Below are 21,442 nucleotides of genomic sequence, written 5' to 3'. Positions count from 1 at the left end.
TCCGTGATGGAGCTCTGATCCTGGATGTACACATCTGCAGTCATCATTGGGACTCCAGTGAGGATGCGTTTTAGCTGACTTTGGATTTTACATCAAAGAATAACAAGGGTAGCAAAATGCTGTCTAACTTCAAGTTTTATCAGTACTCAAATCTGTGCTTGAGACCAAATCCGCCTTGGGTGGGTTCATCTCCTCACCATCACAGCTCTCCATGTGAGTTACAGATGATGGGTTCCTTTCATATTAAATGGAGAGAACCAGTCCCTTTTCAAATATCATTCATTTGACCAACTTAAGCTCTTTGCTACAGTATGGGATGAACCACTGTCAAGAAGTACAGGTTTCTTTCCTGTAATTCAGAAACCTGAAAATACTCTTTTTCATTTTAGCTTCTACTTTTCCAAGGATACTTTTTCTCCTAAAAAGAGACCACAGCTACTCTAGGGATCCTGTTCTCTCCTGGTTTAGTAGCCATCAGGTCTCCTTTGCAACTTTCCTTTACACCACTGCCCTATTTTTCTTCTCTCGTTGACTTAGTCTTGAGATGCTATCTTGGATCAAATATCAGGAGTGGTTCCTTTCCTGAAGGGCCAGTGAGCACCCAGGAAAGCCTGTTAAACAGATACACCTGTATTTCAATTCTCCCACCAGACATGGGGACATTGGCTCCATGGCATTTTGCGGGCAAAGACACAGACTTTGTGACAGTCAAGCATGAACCAGATGTTTAAACACAACACAGTGTCCAACCTAAAATCTGTATATTTGGTGACAGGGTGAATGGGTGGAGGTTGGACATTGCTTGCAACAGTGTGGTGTCTGTCAGCTCAGGGCACACAGAGGGAAAGCTCAAGTCTCATGTTCAGTGACAACAATGACCATAACTACCTGTCACGTTAACCCATGCCTCACTTCTGTCAGAATTTCTTCTTTACAGCTCCAGAAATATGTACTACTCACAACCTTCTTTACTAGATATTGCAGACCTCCAAAGGCTGAACAAAACAGGTGTAGCTCCCAGCTTCCTTGACACATAACATAGGAATCTGACCTGTAGTAGTCAGGAGTAGAGTAGTTCAGACAGCTCTTTTATTGGGAGGGGAGGGAGCTATTTTGTGTTGAAAACCCCACATAGATTAACAACACTCTCTGCTGTCCTTGTGTTCCAGTTATAGTCCTGTGTATGCATTCTGTTCTCATCGGAGGGGAGGAACAGGCCACCTTACTTACAAAAGCTCTGGAAATGGGACTAGCAGATGGAAGATACATCTTTGTTCCATATGACACTTTACTGTACAGTCTTCCTTACCAAAACAACTCATTCAATGTCTTTGATAATGACAGCAAGCTCCAGGAAGCATATGATGCTGTGCTGACTATCACACTGGAGTCTGGAGAAAGGACTTTCTATGATGCATTCAGGGAAGCTAAAGAAAGTGGTGAAATAATAAGGGATTTGGAAGCCACACAGGTAAATATTCTTTCTCTTGGGCTTTTCTGGGACCTGTCAACAAGAGACATGAGACAAGCAACCATGGCTAGGCTTCGCAAACGAAGATTTGGGAAGGGCTCTACCCACATTTGTTACAAGCACGCTGGTGGCTAAAAAAGCCAATATGAGATAGACATGTCCGGTTGCAAAAGGCACAGCAGAAGGACTCCTGAGGTGGTATTGGCAAGACACGATTCTTTCTGCATTGTCTTTTCTCCTTGAGAGTGATCCTGCGTGTGTTCTCAAAGGAAGCAGCAGTGTTATAGATAGAAGCAATAGTTATAGAGAAAGCACAGGGGAGAGTCAACCCAGACTGCATGCTTTCATTTTGAGAAAAATATGGTGAAATTTGAGTATGGTCTGCATTCATTTGGAAAGATCATTTCTCCTGGATGTCTGGCAATATAACTCGTTTCAATTTGCAGGACCATGCTGGGAATCCAAGAGAAAGGAGTTGTCTCTGAGGTTCTCAGATTTGGTTTGCTATGTGCTAACTGCAGTAGACTCAAGTTGAAAAGGTGTCTCCTAAATTGAAAAAAGTCCATGGAGTTTGTAAGGAACCAAAATAAGATGTCCATATGCCTGAAAACTTGAGGGGATGAGGCAGACTAACGAAATACTGGATGTTTAAGATGTTTAAGAGGGAAATGTTTAAGATTCTTGCTGCCTTGTTCTTCTTAGCACTATAGTCAAAATTACTGTTTGTCAGCACAATTATCTAAATGTCACCAGTAGCCTATTAAAAACTAAATCAGTTGCTACCTTGTAGACATTTACAAGAAGAACTGGGGAATCTCATACTGGTGAAGAGATGCAGGATTCAGCTGAGCTGATCTTTAAATCTCCCTATGACCTTTGAAAAAATTACAAGTACTTTTAAGGCATGATTTATGGATGTCTACTTTAGGAGGAGATGAATCATGCCTTGAAAGCATTCATTTCTTTCCCTTCAATATAATGAGAGCCCAGGTTAACTATATAGAGTGTTGGGTTCTTTGCTGTAGATATCTACATCTGAGTAACAAATCCCACCACAAATGTCAAATTCTGTGGCTCCCAATGGTACTCCTCATTTTTTTCACAGGTATTTGCCTCTAATCCCTCTTCACCTACCAGTTGTGAACATCCACATGATTGCAAAAGTCACCATTTTTGTTAAAGGTTCCTAAATCAAGTCTGTCATAGAAGGGAGCAATGCAAAGAGAAAAGGCTCTGTTACCCAACAAAACAAGTTTGCCATGGCTCTGCTTTGGGATTTTAACATTTTAGGAATAAGTAATTTTCTGATAGAGAAGACCAATTATTTAGGCAATGACACTTTTCCTGTCTTGGTAGGGAAGGAGGCGAGTCTGTGACTTTGAACTTCTATTTGTAGAAGATGTTTTAGTGTAGTGTTTTGAGGCAGGTTGTGATAAATTTCAGCTGAACATCAGGCTCAGAGTCTGGGCTTTTACCATCCTAAAGCAATTTTGCATGGTTTTAAAAATATTTTGAAATTGTATTTTGGGAAGCAACCATAGGAAAAGACAGGTGTTCAAAGTCATGCATATATTGAGCCTATCCAGAGCTACCTTTGACCTGAGATTCTTCAAATCCTTTACTCTCAGAGCCTTAATGCTCAGCTGTCTCAGTACTTGAGTTTACAACTTAGCCAGTGGGACAATATTTTGTCATAAACCTCAAACTGGAGGTTGGGAACAGTCTATCCTGACCTCAATTTCTCCATGTATTTTTAGGTTTCTCCACTCTTTGGAACAATCTATGATGCTATTTACTTCATGGCAATGGCTATAGACAGTGCCCGGAAGAAAGGAGGCAGAGCCTCTGGAGCTAACATCGCTGAACACACAAAAAACTTCAGTTTCCCTGGATTTACTCACCAGGTAGAGACAGACAGCTGTGGGAAGGGGCTCAGCAACTATGTGATACTGGACACAGATGGTCATGGGAACCAGCTTTTCCCAACCCACATGCTGGACATGTCTTCAGACTCCGTGTTGTCCTTAGGCCAGACCATCCACTTTCCCAATGAAGCTCCACCCAAGCCAGACTCCAGCTGTTGGTTTGATCCAGATGTTCTCTGCACTGAAGGTAAGGGGGAAAAAAAAAACAACAAAAGTGTCAAATGGTATTGAGTGTCATTTCTTTCATTACCCCTTTAGATTAGAACTCTCCAACAAGAAAAGTCTAAATTCAAGAAATTAATATAAAGATGTCCAGTCATCATCCTGTTGGTAATGGGAATTATATGCAGAGATACCATCACTGATCCAAAAGACTCTTTTATTGCTTGTTAGTCATAGAATCATGGAATCATTAGAGCTGGAAAAGACCTTCAAGAGCATTGAGTCCAACCATGAATCTATTATTTCCAAGGTCACCACTACCATATCCCTAAACACCACATCTACACATTTTTTGAGCAGTTCCAGGGACATTAATCCCATCACTTCCCTGCACCAATAAGGTTGTTGCCACTCTACTGTTGTGGTGTGCTTGAAGGGGTTTTCTGGGTCTAACAGTCAACATCTACCTATTTTAATAATAACCATCATATACCCAGCACTATGTCCCTGTCCTTCTGAGGGATAGGGCACTAAGAGGATTTGCCTGGAAGACAGCCTTAGAGAGCTGCTCAACAGCAGATGCTTTCACCACCTCTCCTGTTAACCCAGCTTTTTTAGCCAGTTGTGGCATTAAGGACATCAGAGCTCACCTCTTCAAGAAAAAATGATAATTATTACTCAAAATAGTCCGAGTCACTGTAGACAACAGAGGTAGTAAACAAAGGCTTAGGGGCCAAGATATTTGTTCTGCTTCCCAGATTGGTAAAATTGGGCACTGTTTTTACTTATTGTTTTTAATTTGAGGCAACTGTGGTGCAGTTTTAAAGTCACAGGGAAGCCAAAATCTCAGGGTAGGATACTTAGCCTCCTCTTGACATATTTACTTATAATATTAAGCATTTACACCTACTGCTCCAGGATATCACTGAAACACAAAATTAACCACATCTACAGAATACTTCATTCAGTAGCTGAGAAAAACATTCCCTTTGGCTCAGCCATAGCTGGTTTAAATCAGTGTCACTCTGAAAATTGGAGATACACTGATCTTACAGCAGCTGGCAAGCTATAGAAGAGATAAATATAATACTATCATAGATCTAATTTTGCACTGCTACTAGGAACCATGTAGCAATTTAGCATCCCCTTCCAGTCTATGGAAAAATCCCACTGATTTTCAGGGAGATCAGATTTCATGTTCACACCTTTACAAAAATATAAAGCTCTAGGCATTTGTCAGTGAAACAGTGCTATATTATTATTACTAATATTTCAGAGACTGAATTTTATGACTAAAATTAAATCCAGGACTCACTCTGGCTTTTGAAGTTAGGGTTGGAGGGGGATTTGATGTGAAGTTGTCAGGCTGCTGTGGTTCCTAGCTCCAAGTTCACCTAGAGTGGGTCTGTGTTGCTGTTCCCAGTACGTGGACATACACACACACACACATACACACTGCAGAGACAACCAGTCACTGATAAGAGTAACAGATATAAGAGAGCAGTGTTTTTAGAGGCACCACACCTACAACCAGGATTGCTGAGACACGGACAACATAAATGGCCCCATCCTGTTCTCATGCACCACATAATTAGGCTCCAAGCTTGCTGCCAGATCTCACAGCCCCAGCTCCTGCAGACTTACAAACGCACCCTCTGGTAGATGGTCCCAACCTAAATTCCCTAATAGCCAGCTTTCAAACCCTTTGATCTCTGCAGGAGGTGACTTCAGACTTGTGATTTCTCATGGGTTGCAGGCTCCAGGACTCATCTTACCTGTTCGTTTGATCAGTGTGAAGTCTGTAAACATCACGCGCAGTCAGACAGCACACTCACCCAGAAAAAAAAAAAAAGAAGGAGTAGGGGTTAAGAAGAAGGTAGGACAGATTGTGATGATCAGGTGCAAGGTTTGGCTGGAAAAAAGGCACAACATGGTTAAGTGTAACCAGCATTCCCATCCTCTCCCATACTTGACCATCCCTGACTCACCCTATCTGTTCCTTTCCCCATTTTTACCCTTCCATCTAAAGATCCCATAAGAAGTTTCACATAGTCCCACAGTTCCCTTAAAACATTCCCTAATGACTTTAACACAATCCCACAAGTTCCCTCAAGTATGCCATAAGTTTGCTGTTTCCCATGAGCTCACGATAACCTTGCTTTCACTTCTAATTAATTATAAAGATCTGTTTGAGCTTCCTCAGGGCTTTGTATGGCCCCTGCAATGCCCCATTCATCACTGACATGAACTCTCTGGTGTTCAGTAGTGCCTTTGCTATCTCTCATTCTTCAGGGTTTGTTTATCTGGCTGTTTATTTTTTACTTTTCTTGTCCTTTCAGTGTATGGTTCACTGCAGTGAATGTTGTGCTCTGACTAGCTCTCATTCTCATCAAATCCTGTTTCAGTGAATAAAATTAGATGGACTTTGGATGTTTTTTAGCTGATTAAGTGTCTTCACATCTGTAATGATGTGAAACTGTTCCTCTACTTCAGCAAGGGACATGATCAGAGAGAGACCCTTTGGTACTCCTTGATTTTGTGCACTGCATTTCAAGTACCACATTGCATAAGGGTCCTCTAAAGAATGATCAAGCACTTGTAGGTTATTCTAGGCGATGATAACAAACAGAAGAACTTCTCTTGGAGTCTTTCTCAAAGGAGATTTGTTCAGACAGTAGTCTCTGGGGGCTACCTAAGGAAGTTTAGGAGACAGGATCAGTAAAAAACCCTGATTAAATACAGAAGAGAGCATTACCAAACTCCAAATTATTCCTACCACATTGTGGTCTGGGTTACAGATTCTCTCTGAAAATGTTAGAAGGCCATGCAGGGATGTGAGATGGGACTTTTATACCTTCATCACTGGTTTGTCCAGGAGGCATTCCCTGCTTTGTCCAGCAAGAAAACCAACTCACAGCACTGTGGCTGGGCTATTCAAAGCTCATTCTCTCTTTAAAAATAAGTTTCTTAGCAGGTGACCACAGCCCAGAGCACTGGGCTACCTGCAAATCTGCCTCTGAGTGGATCCAATCCTTCCTTCTCCATGCATGTAGCATTGTGCAAGACCTTTATGTGATGTATTCTAGCTTTGCATTAACACCATTCCATCTGGAGGGGAACATTTTGGCAGCTCCTTTGCCTGCCTGGAATGAACACTGGGTTACTGTCACCCACTCTTATGAGGATCACAACAATCTGACTTTGTCTATGCTTGAAGAACAAAATGTGTCCTGCAAGCCAGCTTGGTGTGGGTTTGTTTGTTCCTGTATTCAAGGTGAGCATCTTCTGGAGAAAGGTATCTATGTCTCCACTGCACTATGGTGAAATAAAACCTTGCTCTGCATCCACACTGTCTGCAAAGTGGAGAAATGGGTGTGAAGTATCCACCCCACAGTGCACAGATTTCTTCTCAGATGAAGGTATCCAGGGCTAGATCCAGGCTGGAGCATGAAAACAGAGTGACTTCTTTTACAGAATCATAACATCATAGAATCACAGAACGGTTTGTGTTGGAAAAGATCTTCAAATATTACCAAGTCCAACCTCACCTTTTATGGAGAGGAACATCTTTCACTAGAATAATAAAATAGTTTGGATTGGGAGGGACCTTTCAAGGTCATCTAGTCCAACCCCACACTAGACCAGGTTGCACAAAGTCCCACTGAGCCTGGTCTTGAACACTTCCACAGATGGGGCAGCCACAGCTTCTATGGGCAACCTGTTCCTGCATATGTGTGGGGTCAATCAAAGCCTGGGGATCTACGCTGAGCCAGGAAAATTTCAGCTAAAATACTCTGTCTTTTCTGAAATGGACACCACTTTTCAAAAATGTCTTCAGTTTTCACTGGGAAGGTCTAGGTTTCAGAGGTTGCAGATAGGCCTGTGATTTAGGTGCAAGTGTGACAGAAAGTCATGAACCTTTTATTAACCCAAATTTCCCCATGTTTGTTTGCATTTATAGATCTCTGAATACAAACAGAATAAAATAGAAAATCAGAAGACAGAAAAGGCAGACACAGCAAACAGCTCTCCCTGGAATTCAGCTCATTCACTCATGTTGGCTTCCCTTAGCTCTCTAGTAAACACACTCATGAGCAAAGTATCTGTCTCCAGTACTTTCTATCCATGGAATGTTGAGGAGAACATCAACATTCTACTCCTCCTCTGCTCTTTTCAGCATTAGAAATCTGAAGCAGAGAATGAAAAATCCCAGATGCGCCAGTAACTCACAGTGGCCATAAGTTTGGTACCACATGATAAAGATTTTTCAGCATTTCAGTTCCTGGAGTGAAAAGGGTCAAATGTTAAAAAGTTATGAACTTTGCAGAAACTTTCTCTAAAACTTAATATTTTCCTGTGAAAATATTGTTTACTTGAACAAAAACTATTTTTCCACTGATCCAAGGCTCTAAGTCTGGTTTAGGCAAAAAAAGTGCATGGAAATAAATAATTAGAGCAGTTGCAGTCTCGTGTAAACAAAGTCAGTAAGTATTTGTGTATTCACAAGTTAACATTGCATAAAAATTTTCTTTTGGCATTCTCCTGGTTGAATATTTGACTTTGTAATCTAATGGTCTGACATTGATGTTTTTAATATTACTGCCTAAATCAAAATGATTTTCTAATTCACTGATTCTTTTCTCCCCTTTGCACAGGGATTGAGCCTGAAGTCATTACGTTGGGAGTAATGCTGATATTTGCCCTGGTGGTGTGTGCTGTGGGCCTGGCTTGTCTCATCAGGTGAGGTTTGCAGCACATATTTGAGTTGGTGCCATTTTTAACTTCTGGGGGGGCTTATGCTTTAACCAGCAGTTTAGACCATGCACACAAAGCAGGTGTGATTGTGCTCTCTGCTCTCCAGCCACAAATCACTTCATATTTATAGTGGGTTGACCCTGGCTACATGGGAGGCATCCACCAAATCCACTCTATCTCTTCCTTCTTCAGCTGGACAGGGAAGAGAAAATATAACAAAAGACTCATAGGTCAAGATAAGGGCAGGGAGAGATCATTCACCAATTACCACAACGGCCAAAATGGAGTTGACTTGGGGAAACTAAATTTATTACCAGTCGAATCAGAGTAGGATAATGAGAAATAAAATCAAATCTTTAAATCAGCTTCTCTCCACCTCTCCCTTCTTCTCAAGGCTTCACTTTGCTCCTAAATTCTATACTTTGTCCCCACCAGTGGCACAGCAGCCAGGTAATGGGGACTGTGGTCAGTTTTTCACACGTTGTCTCTGCTGCTCCTTCCTCCTCAAGGGAAGAACTCCTCACACCCTTCCCCTGCTCCAGCGTGAGGTACCATCCACAGGAGACAGTCCTCTGTGAATATATATGTTAGGAGTTCTTTCTACAGGCCACAGTTCTCCATGAACTCTTCCAGCAGTCCTTCAGGAACAGGCTGCTCCAGCATAAGTCCCCCACGGGGTCACAAATGCAGCCAGCAAACCTGCTCCAGCATGTGCTCCTCTCTCCACGGGTCTAAGGTACTGCCAGGAGTCTGCTCCAGTGCAGGTTTCCCAAGGGGTCACAGACTTATTTGGGCATCCTCTTGCTCATGGATTGCAAATGGGTCTCTGCTCCACTGAGAACCTCCATGAACTGCAGGAATACAACTTGTCTCACCCAAGTCATCACCACAAGCTTGCAGGGGAATCTCTGCTCCATCACCTGGTGCACCTCCTCCCCCTCCTTCCTCCTTGATCTTGGTTTCTGCAGGGTTATTTCTCTCACATATTCTCACTCCACTCTGGCTGAAGTTGCCCAGTTATTTTTTTCCTTCTTAAATATCTTATCTCAGAGGTGCTACCACTGTCGCTGATGACCTTGGCCACCAACAGGTCCGTGTTGAAGCCAGCTGGCATTGGTTCCATCAAGGAGAATCCCCTCCTTACAAAGGGAAAGGTTCTAGCAGCTTCTCACAGAAGCCACCCTATAGCCCCCAACTACCAAAACCTTGCCATGCAAACCCGATACAACCTTACTAGGTGACAGTGGCTTGAGCACTGCAGGCGTTGGTTCTGCAGTCTCAGGAGCAGCCATTTTACTCTTAACACAGTCCAGGCTTGGTAGAAGATTGCAGTCTGTTGCTGTAAGGATTAGCTGGATGATGGGTCTGAAGCATCAGGATGATTATCACTTCGGAAGTGCAAAGGATGGCATATGAACCAAAGACAGGAATCTGCTATGAGAACATGAGGGTGGAGACCAACTCTTTTTCTTACTCCAGATCATTCTTCCCCGATATAATCATGTTTCCTACGCAAGGCTGACCCTCCGTATTTTCTCCATGCACCAAAGAGAAAGAAAATACCTCTAGAGAGGGTTTGGTCCAATTGTTTAGGATGCCTCTTTATTATCAAGCTGATTTGTTCTCTGTTTTGAACTGGAGTTCAGATCCCTAATCATTCCCATTGTATAAATATTGGTCTGGGGATGAGACCTTTGGAGCAAATGCAGTAGTCGTCTGGGGAAGGAACTGTTTCCAATAATTGCATAGGTCACACTTGTGTGCCAAGTGTGTGTGTGTGTGTCCCACTCTATACCCAGGGTAGAAATCAGACAGAACGGAGTGCTTAGTCCAGGAGCTATGAATTGATGTTTGGCAAGGACACTGTGGCCTCTGGAGTAGTCTATCTCTGATTATTGGTGTCTACATGACTGAAAGTAAAATGTAAATAGACTGAAAGTAGAAGGCATTTACTCAGCAGCAATGAGTTCAGCAAAGCAGGGTTCCTAGGTTGTTCCATCCAGCCTTACCTCTCAAATAATTCCCAAATATGTTTTCTCTTCAGTCCTGAATCATCCCTCTGAACCCAGATGATACAAGGCCACCCAGCAAGCAACACCCCAAACAGCTCCCCCACTTCAAGCACACAACTGCTTCTGATAGCATTGCAGGCACTGAGGAGGTTGCCTCCATCCACCCACACTTTGAAACCCAGCTCTATTCCCTGGCTACCAGCCTCTACAATTAAGTAAACAGAAGACAATCTTTCTGCCTACTCTATTTGTAAGCTCTTCCACAAGTACCATGATTGGGGAGGCTCAGTCATGAGTAAAGATGTATGGCCATCTGCATGGCAAGAAAAAAGTCCAGCATGACTCAGATAATAATTTTTATTAGGAAAGGCATGTCTAGAACTAAATATAAACCACACCATAGTCTGTGTTTAAATGTGAAAGCTCTGGTCCTAGCTCTGCCAGGGATCTGCTGCATGACCTCCAATGAGTCACTCTACTCTCTATGCTTAGCTTTCGGCAGAGGGTTGCTTTCCTCCATGCTTGTGGGAAAGGATGTGATTGATCAAGCAAGGTTTTTCAGGTGGACCAGTGTAAGATACATAAGTTATGAGTTTTTTGCATGAATATGAGTTGGGTGGCTTGGGACAGTGTGGTTAGAGAGAGATTATAAAAACATCGTCCCAGGTAAAGCCTGTGGTTACACGGATAAGGCTCCCTCTGAGCTCCAGGAAACTCTCTGTGCTCTTCTAAAACGCCCAAAATGGTACATGGAGTGGAAAAATGAATTGTGGTGATGCGGGGGTATTTTATGGAATGGAGTTCTTCTATAGTAGAGTTAGCAAAAGACATTCTACGGTCCATCTTATCAATATCACAGAATAGTCAATACCAGAGTATATTCTGAGTTGAAAGGGACCCACAAGGAACATAGAGTCCAGCTCTCACTTGAATGGCCAGGTGGGAATTGAACCCACAATCTTGGCATTATTAACACCATGCTCTAGCCAACTGAGCTAATCTCAGTGTCAGAAAAGTCTTAGGGGAGTGCAGAGCTGACATCTGCTTTAGTGTTAACAAAGTTCCTTAAACAAGAAAGGAAAGTGACACTGAGGGCAATAGGGAAGCATTTCCTTCCTTTCTCTGCTCCTGCTTGGGGAGCTTTTGACTGTCTAATAGATATAGTCTGCTTTGTGCTCAGTGTTAGACCTTGATGTCCATTGAAACAGTGGGTTTAAAATGATGAGGTGTGATGTCACATGTGCCATACTGCTCATCCCATATAGCTTTTCCCTCTGTGTAAGCTTGTGATCATTACAAGAGCATATCTTCCTCTGTGCTTCATACAACACAATACTACAATATAGATACTCAGACAGCATATTCCAACAGTAACTTGTGTCCAGACAGCTTTTATAAATTACCCACAATTCAGCATCGATTCCTAAGAAAGGCTAGTGTGTCTGAGAGTGGTTTGCTCACCAGCCAGGCCAGTTGGACTAATGAAACCTATTTTTGTGTCCTAATGGAGGATGATTTGGGATATGACAAATAAAACTGAGCAAAACAAAATATGCATTACATACATATCCAATTAATATTTGTAACCAGATTAAATCAAGTTGTCTATTTGTGATCACAACATTTTAGATGGTATCTTTTGTAGTCTGTGAAATGGATAACTCTTGATTCAGGGGATTTCAGTCCAAGACAAGGCATTGTGATTTGTCCCCTGGTTTCACCAGTATCCAACCCCATTGCCACACCATGTGGTGTGGTACCTTAAAGACCATGTAGTTCCAACCCCTCTGCTATGGGCAAGGACACCTTCCACTAGACCAGGTTGCTCAAAGCCCCATCCAACTTGGCTTTGAACATTTCCAGGGATGGTGCTGCCACAGCTTCTCTGGGCAACCTGTGCCAGTGCATCCCCACCTTCACAGTGAAGAATTTCTTCCTAATTTCTAATCTAAATCTGCCCTCTTTCAGTTTGAAGCCATTTCCCCTTGTCCTGTCACTCCATGACCCTGTCCAAAATTCCTCTCCAGCTCTCTTGTATCCCCTTTCGGCACTGGAAGGGGCTTTAAGGTTTCCCCCGAGCCTTCTCTTCTCCAGGCTGAGCAACTGCAACTCTCTCAGCCTGTCACCACAGGAAAGGTGCTCCAGCCCTCTGAACATCTGTGGCCTTCTCTGAACCTGCTCTGACAGGTCCACAACCTTCTTATGTTGGGGTCCCCAGAGCTGGAAGCAGTACTGCAGGCGGGGTCTAATACTGCAGGGAAGCCAGATGTGGGGAATTCAGAGGCGGCGCAAACTGGTTGCCTACCTAAAAATGATAACCGTGACTCTCCAAACCTTTCAGGCAGAGTATCTTGAACAATCAGCTTTTCAAGGGTCCGAACAAGATAATAGTGACCTTGGATGACCTCATCTTCATCAACCCAGAGTTACATAGAAAGGTAAGTCTTCTACTCGTGAAAGTAATGCAGTGGAGCACTAGAACAGGTTTGCTGTGTGGTATTTTCATACCCATGAAGCTCTGTGAAGGTATTCACTTCTCCATGTCATTTTTCCCTGCATATCAGAAAATTTCCCATATGTTGAGTGGGTTTGAGTCTCAGATTAGATGTCAGAGCTTTTATGATGACGTAAAACAGTATCCTTGATTGTGTTTATTCTAACTGCCAGGGCTTATTCTTTGTTGTTGAGGTTGGATGGTGTACTATAGTGCAGGTCCATATAGACAAATCATCCTCTACAATAAAGTGTCTGCATTCAAACCTATTGGAAAACGTTTCTGGTCTGTGCTGGCTCCTACCCAGAGCTGGTGACCTCCTGGGGGATGATCCCATGATTTACTTATCAAGAAATCTGTGGTCCAAGACAGAGCTGGAGTGGAAGTCTATATCCAAAGGTGGTAGCTGTCTTGCACGTGCTTTCCTTGCCTTCCAGAGGCTGACCTTGGACAGTCTGACTGATGCAAACAGCATAGCAGTCAACTGCAGAAGCCTGAAATCTGTAACGCGCTCCTCTTCCTTGAAAAGCACAGTTGCCACCCACGAAACCTCCAATGTAGCTTTGTATGAGGTAGGTAGAGACCTCATGCAGCCTTCTCCCACTGCTTCTGTTCACTGAACTGCTCTAGTGGGAAAATCTTGGGTTACAGTACTGTAGGTCACAGAACGGGAATTCTGTGAACAGACTCTAAGCATGAAAATAAGTTATTCCCAAGCATGGACTTACCAGTGCTTAAGGTAAGTAAAGGTTGGAATACTCTACCCCAATCCTCACCCTGACACTTGGAGTCATGTGGGATGGTGATATTCAACATCCATATGCATTGTCAGGTCTGGTCCCTGTTAGAGAAGTCACCATCTAAAGGCACCATGAAGAACCTTTCTTACAAGACCGTCTTTAGCTGGTGACATCTCTAATAAGGAACTTTCTGACAAGACAGCATCCAAATACACAAATAAAGGCTCTCAAATTCCCCTTTGTGCCACTAGGACTGTATGGAGCTTAAGCAGAAGCAATGGCCAAGAATTTTCACCCCGTCCATCAGTTCTTACCCGAAAATACAGCTTTTTGAAAAAATGGCACAGTAACTTTACCTGAAGAGGAGCAAAATAAATTGGATCTATCATTAATAACAGAAAAAGATCTGGCCAGAGTTGCTTTCCTTTTTAATCAATTTATCATTGTTTATCAGATACTAATACACCTTCCAGGCATGAAGTTCTGATCCGGGTGAAAGCCCTGCCTCACCCCTTTCTTGAGGATTTGTGTGGATATTCTTATTCAGGTGCAGTGTAGAAATAATCTACTGCCAAGAACATTAAAAATCCTCAACCACTTTGAAAGTGAAGGATCTGGAATTCATACCTAGGTCCCAATGTTAGCTGTTGCTCAGAGACTTGCTCTATCATTCATCCACCTGTACTGTGATTAGGGGACTGGAGCATCTCTCTTATGAGGAAAGGCTGAGGGAATTGAACCTGTTCAGCCTTGAGAAGCAACAACAGAGAGGGGACTTCATCAGTGTGTACAAATATCTCAAGGGAGGGTGCCAAGAGGATGAAGCCAGGCTCTTCTTGGTGGTGCCAAACAATAGGACGAGAAGCAACGGGTAAAAACTGATGCACAGGAAGGTCCATCTGATTATGAACTTCTTTACTCTGTGAGTTACTGTGCACTGGGGCAGGTTGTCCAGAGAGATTGTGGAGTCTCCCTCACTGGAGATATTCGAGAACTGTCTGGACACAATCCTGTGCCATGTGATCTAGGATGACCCTGCTTGAACACAGAGGTTGGACTAGATGATCCATCAGTGTTTATTCCACCCTTACCCATTCTGTGATTCTGTGATTATGGACAGGGAGACTGGGTGTGGCTGAAAAAATTTGAGACGGGAGTGATTCACAATCTGCGGCAAAGCTCCACCAGCATCTTAAGGAAGGTAGGAACAGGAGATAAAGAGATGTGTGGAGGGAAGGTTTCTCTGGGGGGACTTTTGAAGCTTCAGGGTGTTCTTATTCTCCTTGTCTCCTGTTTATCCATTGAATCACACATCATGGTTGTCAATGAGTCTTGTCCAACCCGGTAGAATGGACCATGCATGACTGCATCTGACAAACTTACCAATGATCAATGTGTCAGAGTCAGCAGTTTGCAAAACCTCACCCAGGACCTGCCACTTCAAAGCTGGTACAATGCTAAATGTACGATGAATCCTCCAAATGACCTTGCCTGCAAAGGCAGAGTGGTTTGGGGAGCTCATCCCTGTGCGGTGTGAGGCACTGGTAGACACTTTCATGTATTATATGTTGACAGTGTGACACAGAGACAGTTTTGCATTTCTCTGGTATTTGCTTTGTGTCTCCATCCAAGATGCCTGTTGGAAGTTGACTTTTAGTCTTAAATCTTATTATTGTTACCAAATGACAAGAAAATATATTTATTTTCCAAATCCAAGGCCATTAGTTTTTGACAGCTATCGCTAGCATAGCAGTGGCATTTTAATGCATATAAATACAACAAATTTACCAGGTCATGTCTCCAAAGGCAGTGTTGACAGATAACTTTGGACCCTCAAGTATGGAATTGTTTTCCAAATCAGACCAGACCCAGAGCAAGATGCCACATGCTGAACTCAATCTACCCCAGCAAAGCCATTTTGGCCTATTGAAAGATTCAATCCAGCCTGTCTAAAGAGAAAACAAATTTCTGTTCAGTTTGCTTTTGCTATCTTTCTTTCTTTGTCTTAATGGATAGACAAAGGAAAGCAAAGCTTGAAAAGAGCACTGAGTAGCCAAAAATAACCATCAAAAAGGTTGTTTGCTTCCCCATCCTTGTATGTAATGTTGTTTGGGAGCATAAGGACATCTAATGATATCAAGAAGCTGCTAAGTAGATGTCTGGCTGACTTGGACTAGCTGTGATTCACTGTCTTGTTTCAGATGAAAGATCTGCGTCATGAAAATGTGAATCTGTTCCTGGGCTTTTTCTCTGACTGTGGCATCTTTGCCATAGTGACAGAGTACTGCTCCCGAGGAAGCCTGGAGGACTTGCTGAGAAATGAAGATATGAAACTGGACTGGATGTTCAAGTCCTCTCTTGTGATGGATCTAATTAAAGTAAGTCCATTACTCCTGCTGAGGCATGATCTGCATGTGACTTTTATATTGACTGAGCTATTTGATCCAGAACTTTGGGATTTTTATAGTAATGCAGGGAAAACCAATGTGAATGTAATTATACCGATACACAGCATCTTTAATGGAGAACTCTTACCCTTATTTTGTTACTATCTGAGAGAAATTAACTATTTAGGGTAACAGGACTACAGCCACACAGCAGGATAAGAGGTTAAAACTACACATCAGGCTGCAACTGATCACCTAGAACAAAGAATTTTGTGACAAATTCATACTTTTCGAAGGCCCTATCTTATTGCAAATCAGAAATGCATCCACCATAGAACCAGTGTCCATCCCCTGCCACAGGATGTCTGCACATATGTTCACTGTGTTCACATCCTTCCAATCATGTCCCAGGTGTTTTCATCCCATAATGGTAAACTACTAATCTGGGACACACAGTGTTCAGAGGGTAGACTGCCAGAACAATTCTTGCAGCCTGTGATCCACCTTCTGAACCTCCTGCAGGGAGCTGGATAAGGGCATCCAGCTGTTCATGGCTTCCTTTGGCCTAACCATTGAGTACTACTTGTGCCCGCTTTCTTACCCTTGCCTAAAAATGAAACTTACGAGTGCACCGAGTCCTAAGGCTACAGAGGGAGGCATCTGACTGTTCCTAAAACTGTCAGACCTTTCCAATATTAGTTGAGGGTGCAGACAACCTAGTTCATGTTCCTAATCCATTTCTGAACCTCCCCCATACTTTATTGGTTTGATCATGACTGCATTTGACATAAAGTCAATGCTGTATCCGATGCCATCTAAGGTGACAATCTGGCTTGGTGTCTCTAAATGCTGATTAATAATATAAATCCTAAGGAACAGCCTTGGGTTTTTTCTGTGTTTCATAGGGAATTAGATATTTGCATCACCGAGATTTTGCCCATGGACGTCTCAAGTCTCGCAACTGTGTTGTGGATGGCCGGTTTGTGCTGAAGATCACCGACTATGGTTATAACGAGCTCTTAGAAGCACAGAAATGCCCCTATATTCAGCCATCCCCAGAAGGTAGGTGACATGAAGAAATATTCTTTTCGGAAATATTTTTCCACTGATTTAACAAATGTTACAATTTCAGGCCAGTGGCCACGTAAGGATTTACATGCTCAATCTCATGACATCTTGTTTCCTGTATGTCATTGTTATACGAAAGGATAAGCTAAGTTTTTTTCAGACTTCCTAAACATGAATAACAGAGTGTCATTGTAAAGAAAATAGATTTTATTGTAAGTTGTGACAGAATGTAAGCTTATTGCAATTGGAGAAGGATTTAACTGTCCCTGAAATCTTATCAGTACTGAATTTCTGTGACCAATAGAATTGGCTTCACATACTTAGACCCAGTCCTATGTTTGAAGTTTTACACTAACCCACATGCAAAGAGCCTTTTTGTTAAAAGAAGCTATCTGAAACACAAAATGATGCAGATGTCTTTGAAATAGGTCCTCTACATGCCAATTACCAAAGGCTATCTCATGAGAATCCCACCACTTAGGAAGAACATCTCATGGGACCAGGTCTGGAGACTTTGACAGGATTTCTTTCACATGCCCCTTGTTTTGGGATTCCTCTGATATCTCAATTTATTCTTGAAACATGGTTTCAAGTAGTAGGTAGTGTTTTGATCCTTCTGTTGTGGGATTTGATGCCTATGCATTTCCAGTGTCTCGGATAGGGCAGTTACCAGATAGAAGACCTTCATATTTGCAGTAGTTGAAATGTTCATTATTCCCATTATTCAGAATGCACAGTTACCAGGGTAACAATAGCACAGTTTCAAGATTAATTTCTTGATGAGGCTGGATATGTTTTACACCTGTGTTCTTCATCACTTGAACTATTGGATTACAAAGACTGATTGTGCTTCAGATTGCCACGAACCGCTTTTGCAGAAACCACTTTCATCTAAGAAGTACTACAGAAATAATGGTATTAATTGTTTGCTTTTTAAAAGAGCAACAACAGTAACAAGAAATCCAGGCTTCAGTGCCAACATTTTGTCTCAAGGATATTTTAAATAAAAAAAAAAATAGTTAAACCTTTTGGCAATGGTGAGATGACTTCTTACGCTGAAGTTCAAGGCTGGTGTTACGTGATAAAATTTGTTGGTACTGAACCTTTTTTTTTAAATGTAGAGTGAAATCTGGAAAATTCAATTTTTTTATCAGGATGGAAGTTTAATATTTCTAATACATCACAAGAAGTAAAAGATTTGGTCCAGTAAGTAATGAAGGACTTTCCAACCTTTCCTCAAATGACTGAAATAAGGTATTCCTTTAAGCACTTACTTTGCAAGAGTCTGAGCTCAAGTGTAAGAAACGTGATGCTCTGGAATTTTTTAGAATTGCTCTGGACAGCTCCTGAGTTACTGAGGGACCCAGACATGCGCAGAAAAGGAACATTCAAAGGGGACATTTACAGCTTTGCAATCATCCTACAAGAAGTGGTTGCTCGGGGTCCACCATACTGCACATCAGAACTCTCAGCTGAAGGTAAGCAACAGTATATTTTTAAGGCTTTGGACAGAGCACTCAGAAAAAGTCTGGTCAAGCCCCTGGGTTAAAACATTAATATGGAAATAATGTATCAATCTCATGACTTTTCTCAGTGACGAAAGCTTGTTTTCAACAAAATATCCATAATAAACATCAAACTGTGTAGTTCTGATCACAGCCTTGGGGCTCTGGGTACCCCTTAAGATGCTTCAGGGCCGGCCTCAGTAGGCCACTGCAGCACCTCCAGTTCCCTGTCCAAACTCCGACTTTTTGCAGTATGGGTTGAAATCTGATGGTAGAATTTTCCATAGCTTCCCACTCCTTAACTTCCCATTTGACAGCCCATTTTTATGTGCATCATGGGGGTTGAAGTTTTTGAGCTGGACCCCTTGCCAACGTCCTATTTTGTCCATCTGCCCATCTATTTTTCCTTAATTCTTCCCCATTTAAAGAGATTCTCTCTTCAACAGAGTTTGAAGAGATATGTCATTAACATTTTACTTATATATAAGGTGACTTCTATCAGAAATAGCAAAGATATAAGCTCCTTGGGAACTATTCATTGTTGCAACCATGTTGTGCATGTGTGGAAAGAGTAAAGTCACTGCAGTCTGGGTCACATCACAAGCAGTTGAACAGGGAGGGACTGAGAACAACCTAAATTGAGCTGATTTTAGTGACAACCTGTCTCAACATGTTTTAAGCTGGGTGGTCACCAAATAGGGTATGGCCATTCAGTATCTGCCACTTCAGTGCCTGAAAAAACAGGGCCTCGACCTTGTTGCGTCTGAAGATGCTACAACAATGCAATGACAATGATGATTATGATGTATCCCACCCTGCAAATCGGAGCTGGACCTATGATATAGCCTATGATGTAATTAGCTCTTGTTGCCCTGCAGAATCTCCAGCAAATATGAACACAGTTCAGTCCAATTTCCTAGCCTGATAAAATGATGGATCTCTACTCATTGTGTTTTAATCCTCAAGGGGCTTTCACTTCCCTTGGCTGCCTGTCGACTTATTTGGGCCGGGTGCTTCGATTAGTTCATTTGGTGGAGACTGGTGGGATGAACCAAAGAGCCTTAAAGTAAACTGTCAACACTGAAAAGCTTTGGGTACTCACAGCAACAGCTGTGGAAATGTAGAGCTCCTACCAGAGAGAGGGTTTTCTCTCCATTTGACTGCTCTGCACTACACAAAATGAAACTTCCAAATAAAATAACTTTAGTGGGTTTTTTTTTAGGGACTGACTTCTCAGTATTAGTATTAGTTCCGTATTAGTCTCATTTCACCTCTAGATAGGGAGTAATTTCCCAGATGTTTTGAACCCAAACTCTCCCCCTTAGTATTGTTTCCACTGTCTCCATTCACATAACCTCCTACATACTGGTTACCAGCTAACCATGAAGTGTCAGAGGCTGCTATTCTTCCTGTCTGGGCTCAGCCATAAACCTCTGCTGTTTTAGAAGACTGCCAATCCTAGTGGAGAGAGTCAGAGGGAATTTCATTAAACACACGCCTGCAGGCTCACACATCCATCTGTCACACATTCTTCCCCCATCCAGCCACTTTATTGCTCATAACCTGGTTCTCCAGGGACAAGAAAGCAGATGAATCTCTTTTAAATCCTTCAAGAGACTCCTGACAGAGTAAAGCAGAAACCTCCAACTTCATTTGGCACAGACATTGGGTGCTGAGAAATAACAGTAACAGCTGAAGAAGCAAGCAAGGGACAGGTGAAAAGTCCTTTGCCCCTACCAAGACCCTCCATCTCACAACATGCTTCCCATTCTTCTCTTTGTCACAGAAATTATAAAGAAAGTGAAGAAGCCCCCTCCTCTGTGTCGCCCAAACATAGCCCCTGAGGTGGCCCCCCTGACGTGCCTCCAGGTAATGAAGCAATGCTGGGCTGAAGCCCCTGAACGACGTCCAACCTTTGAGGAGATATTTCATAAGGTTGGTGAATACAGCAGTAGGTGTAATTCCTCTGTTTGTACTTGGCAGGGAAGTGTTTTGTTGTTTTGGGTTTTTTTCTTTAACTGAGTTATTAAAGAATGAAGAAGTGGAAGAGCCCTAGACTTGTCCTGACCTTGAGGTGGTGAAGCAACCTGGACATGGGCTTGATATCTTCACATCTGCAGTGTACCTTCACAGATTGTCTCATGGAGATCAATGATTTGTAAATTTTAATAGCACATTTATATCTTTTCCTTTTTTTTTTTTTTTAATCTACCAAAGTGTTTAAAAGGTGAGGAAAAGGAAAATTTACCAAAGATTGTTAAACACAACGATACAATGTTTGGCATAGGAGGTCTCTCAACTCCAGATTGGTGGAGGATGGGAGAACATCCCAGGGAAATATGACTGTACTTGATCCCAGTTTGAAAAGCTTTCTTAGACATCTGTTACTGGCCAGTCTCATGGGCAGGCATTGGCAAAATAAGCCCCCTCTCTGATCCAGTAGTGCAGTTCCTATGTCCTTATAAGGTCATAGAATCATAGATTTCTTAAGGTTGGAAAAGATCTTCAAGATCATCAAGTCCAACCGCCAACCCAGCACCACCACTACGTTTGCCACTAAACCACGTCCTCAAGGGCCACATCCACAAGTTTTTCGAACACTCCAGGGATGGTAACTCCGCCACTTCCCTGAGCAGTTTGCCACTATGCTTTACAACCCTTTATGGGAAAAAAGAATTTTCTTAATATCCAATCTAAACCTTCCTTGACACAACTTGAAGCCATTTCCTCAAACCAAGTGTTAAACCCCAGTCTAGCTTTACTGGGTGCACACTTTCATTTTAGACTTCAAGAGATTTTGTCCATATGAATTCTTGCAACCAACTCTGGTTGTTTGATACTTTGAGTTCATGTCCGGAGAAAAGACTACACACTTTCCTCTAAGAGACTTTTTTTTTTAATTTGGTGAGAAAATAGGCATTTC

General features: G+C 42.4%; 1 protein-coding gene across 1 annotated transcript in view; it reads left to right on the top strand.

Moving 5' to 3' along the window:
* GUCY2F (guanylate cyclase 2F, retinal) overlaps positions 1-21,442 on the top strand; it is a 41,860-nt gene that overhangs the window by 1,296 nt on the left and 19,122 nt on the right. The window contains exons 2-11 of the mRNA XM_025896404.2: positions 1,170-1,471; positions 3,229-3,583; positions 8,214-8,298; positions 12,667-12,763; positions 13,257-13,391; positions 14,680-14,760; positions 15,761-15,937; positions 16,852-17,008; positions 18,343-18,492; positions 20,306-20,454. Coding sequence (XP_025752189.1) covers positions 1,170-1,471; positions 3,229-3,583; positions 8,214-8,298; positions 12,667-12,763; positions 13,257-13,391; positions 14,680-14,760; positions 15,761-15,937; positions 16,852-17,008; positions 18,343-18,492; positions 20,306-20,454 — 1,688 coding nt within the window. The remainder of the gene's footprint in view (positions 1-1,169; positions 1,472-3,228; positions 3,584-8,213; positions 8,299-12,666; positions 12,764-13,256; positions 13,392-14,679; positions 14,761-15,760; positions 15,938-16,851; positions 17,009-18,342; positions 18,493-20,305; positions 20,455-21,442) is intronic.

The sequence above is a fragment of the Manacus vitellinus genome, unplaced genomic scaffold (assembly GCF_001715985.3).
Source record: "Manacus vitellinus isolate BGI_N305 unplaced genomic scaffold, ASM171598v3 scaffold_83_pilon, whole genome shotgun sequence".
Taxonomy (NCBI): Eukaryota; Metazoa; Chordata; class Aves; order Passeriformes; family Pipridae; genus Manacus; species Manacus vitellinus.
The sequence above is the reverse complement of the archived record's forward strand: the minus strand, read 5'-3'. Positions and strand labels throughout refer to the sequence as shown.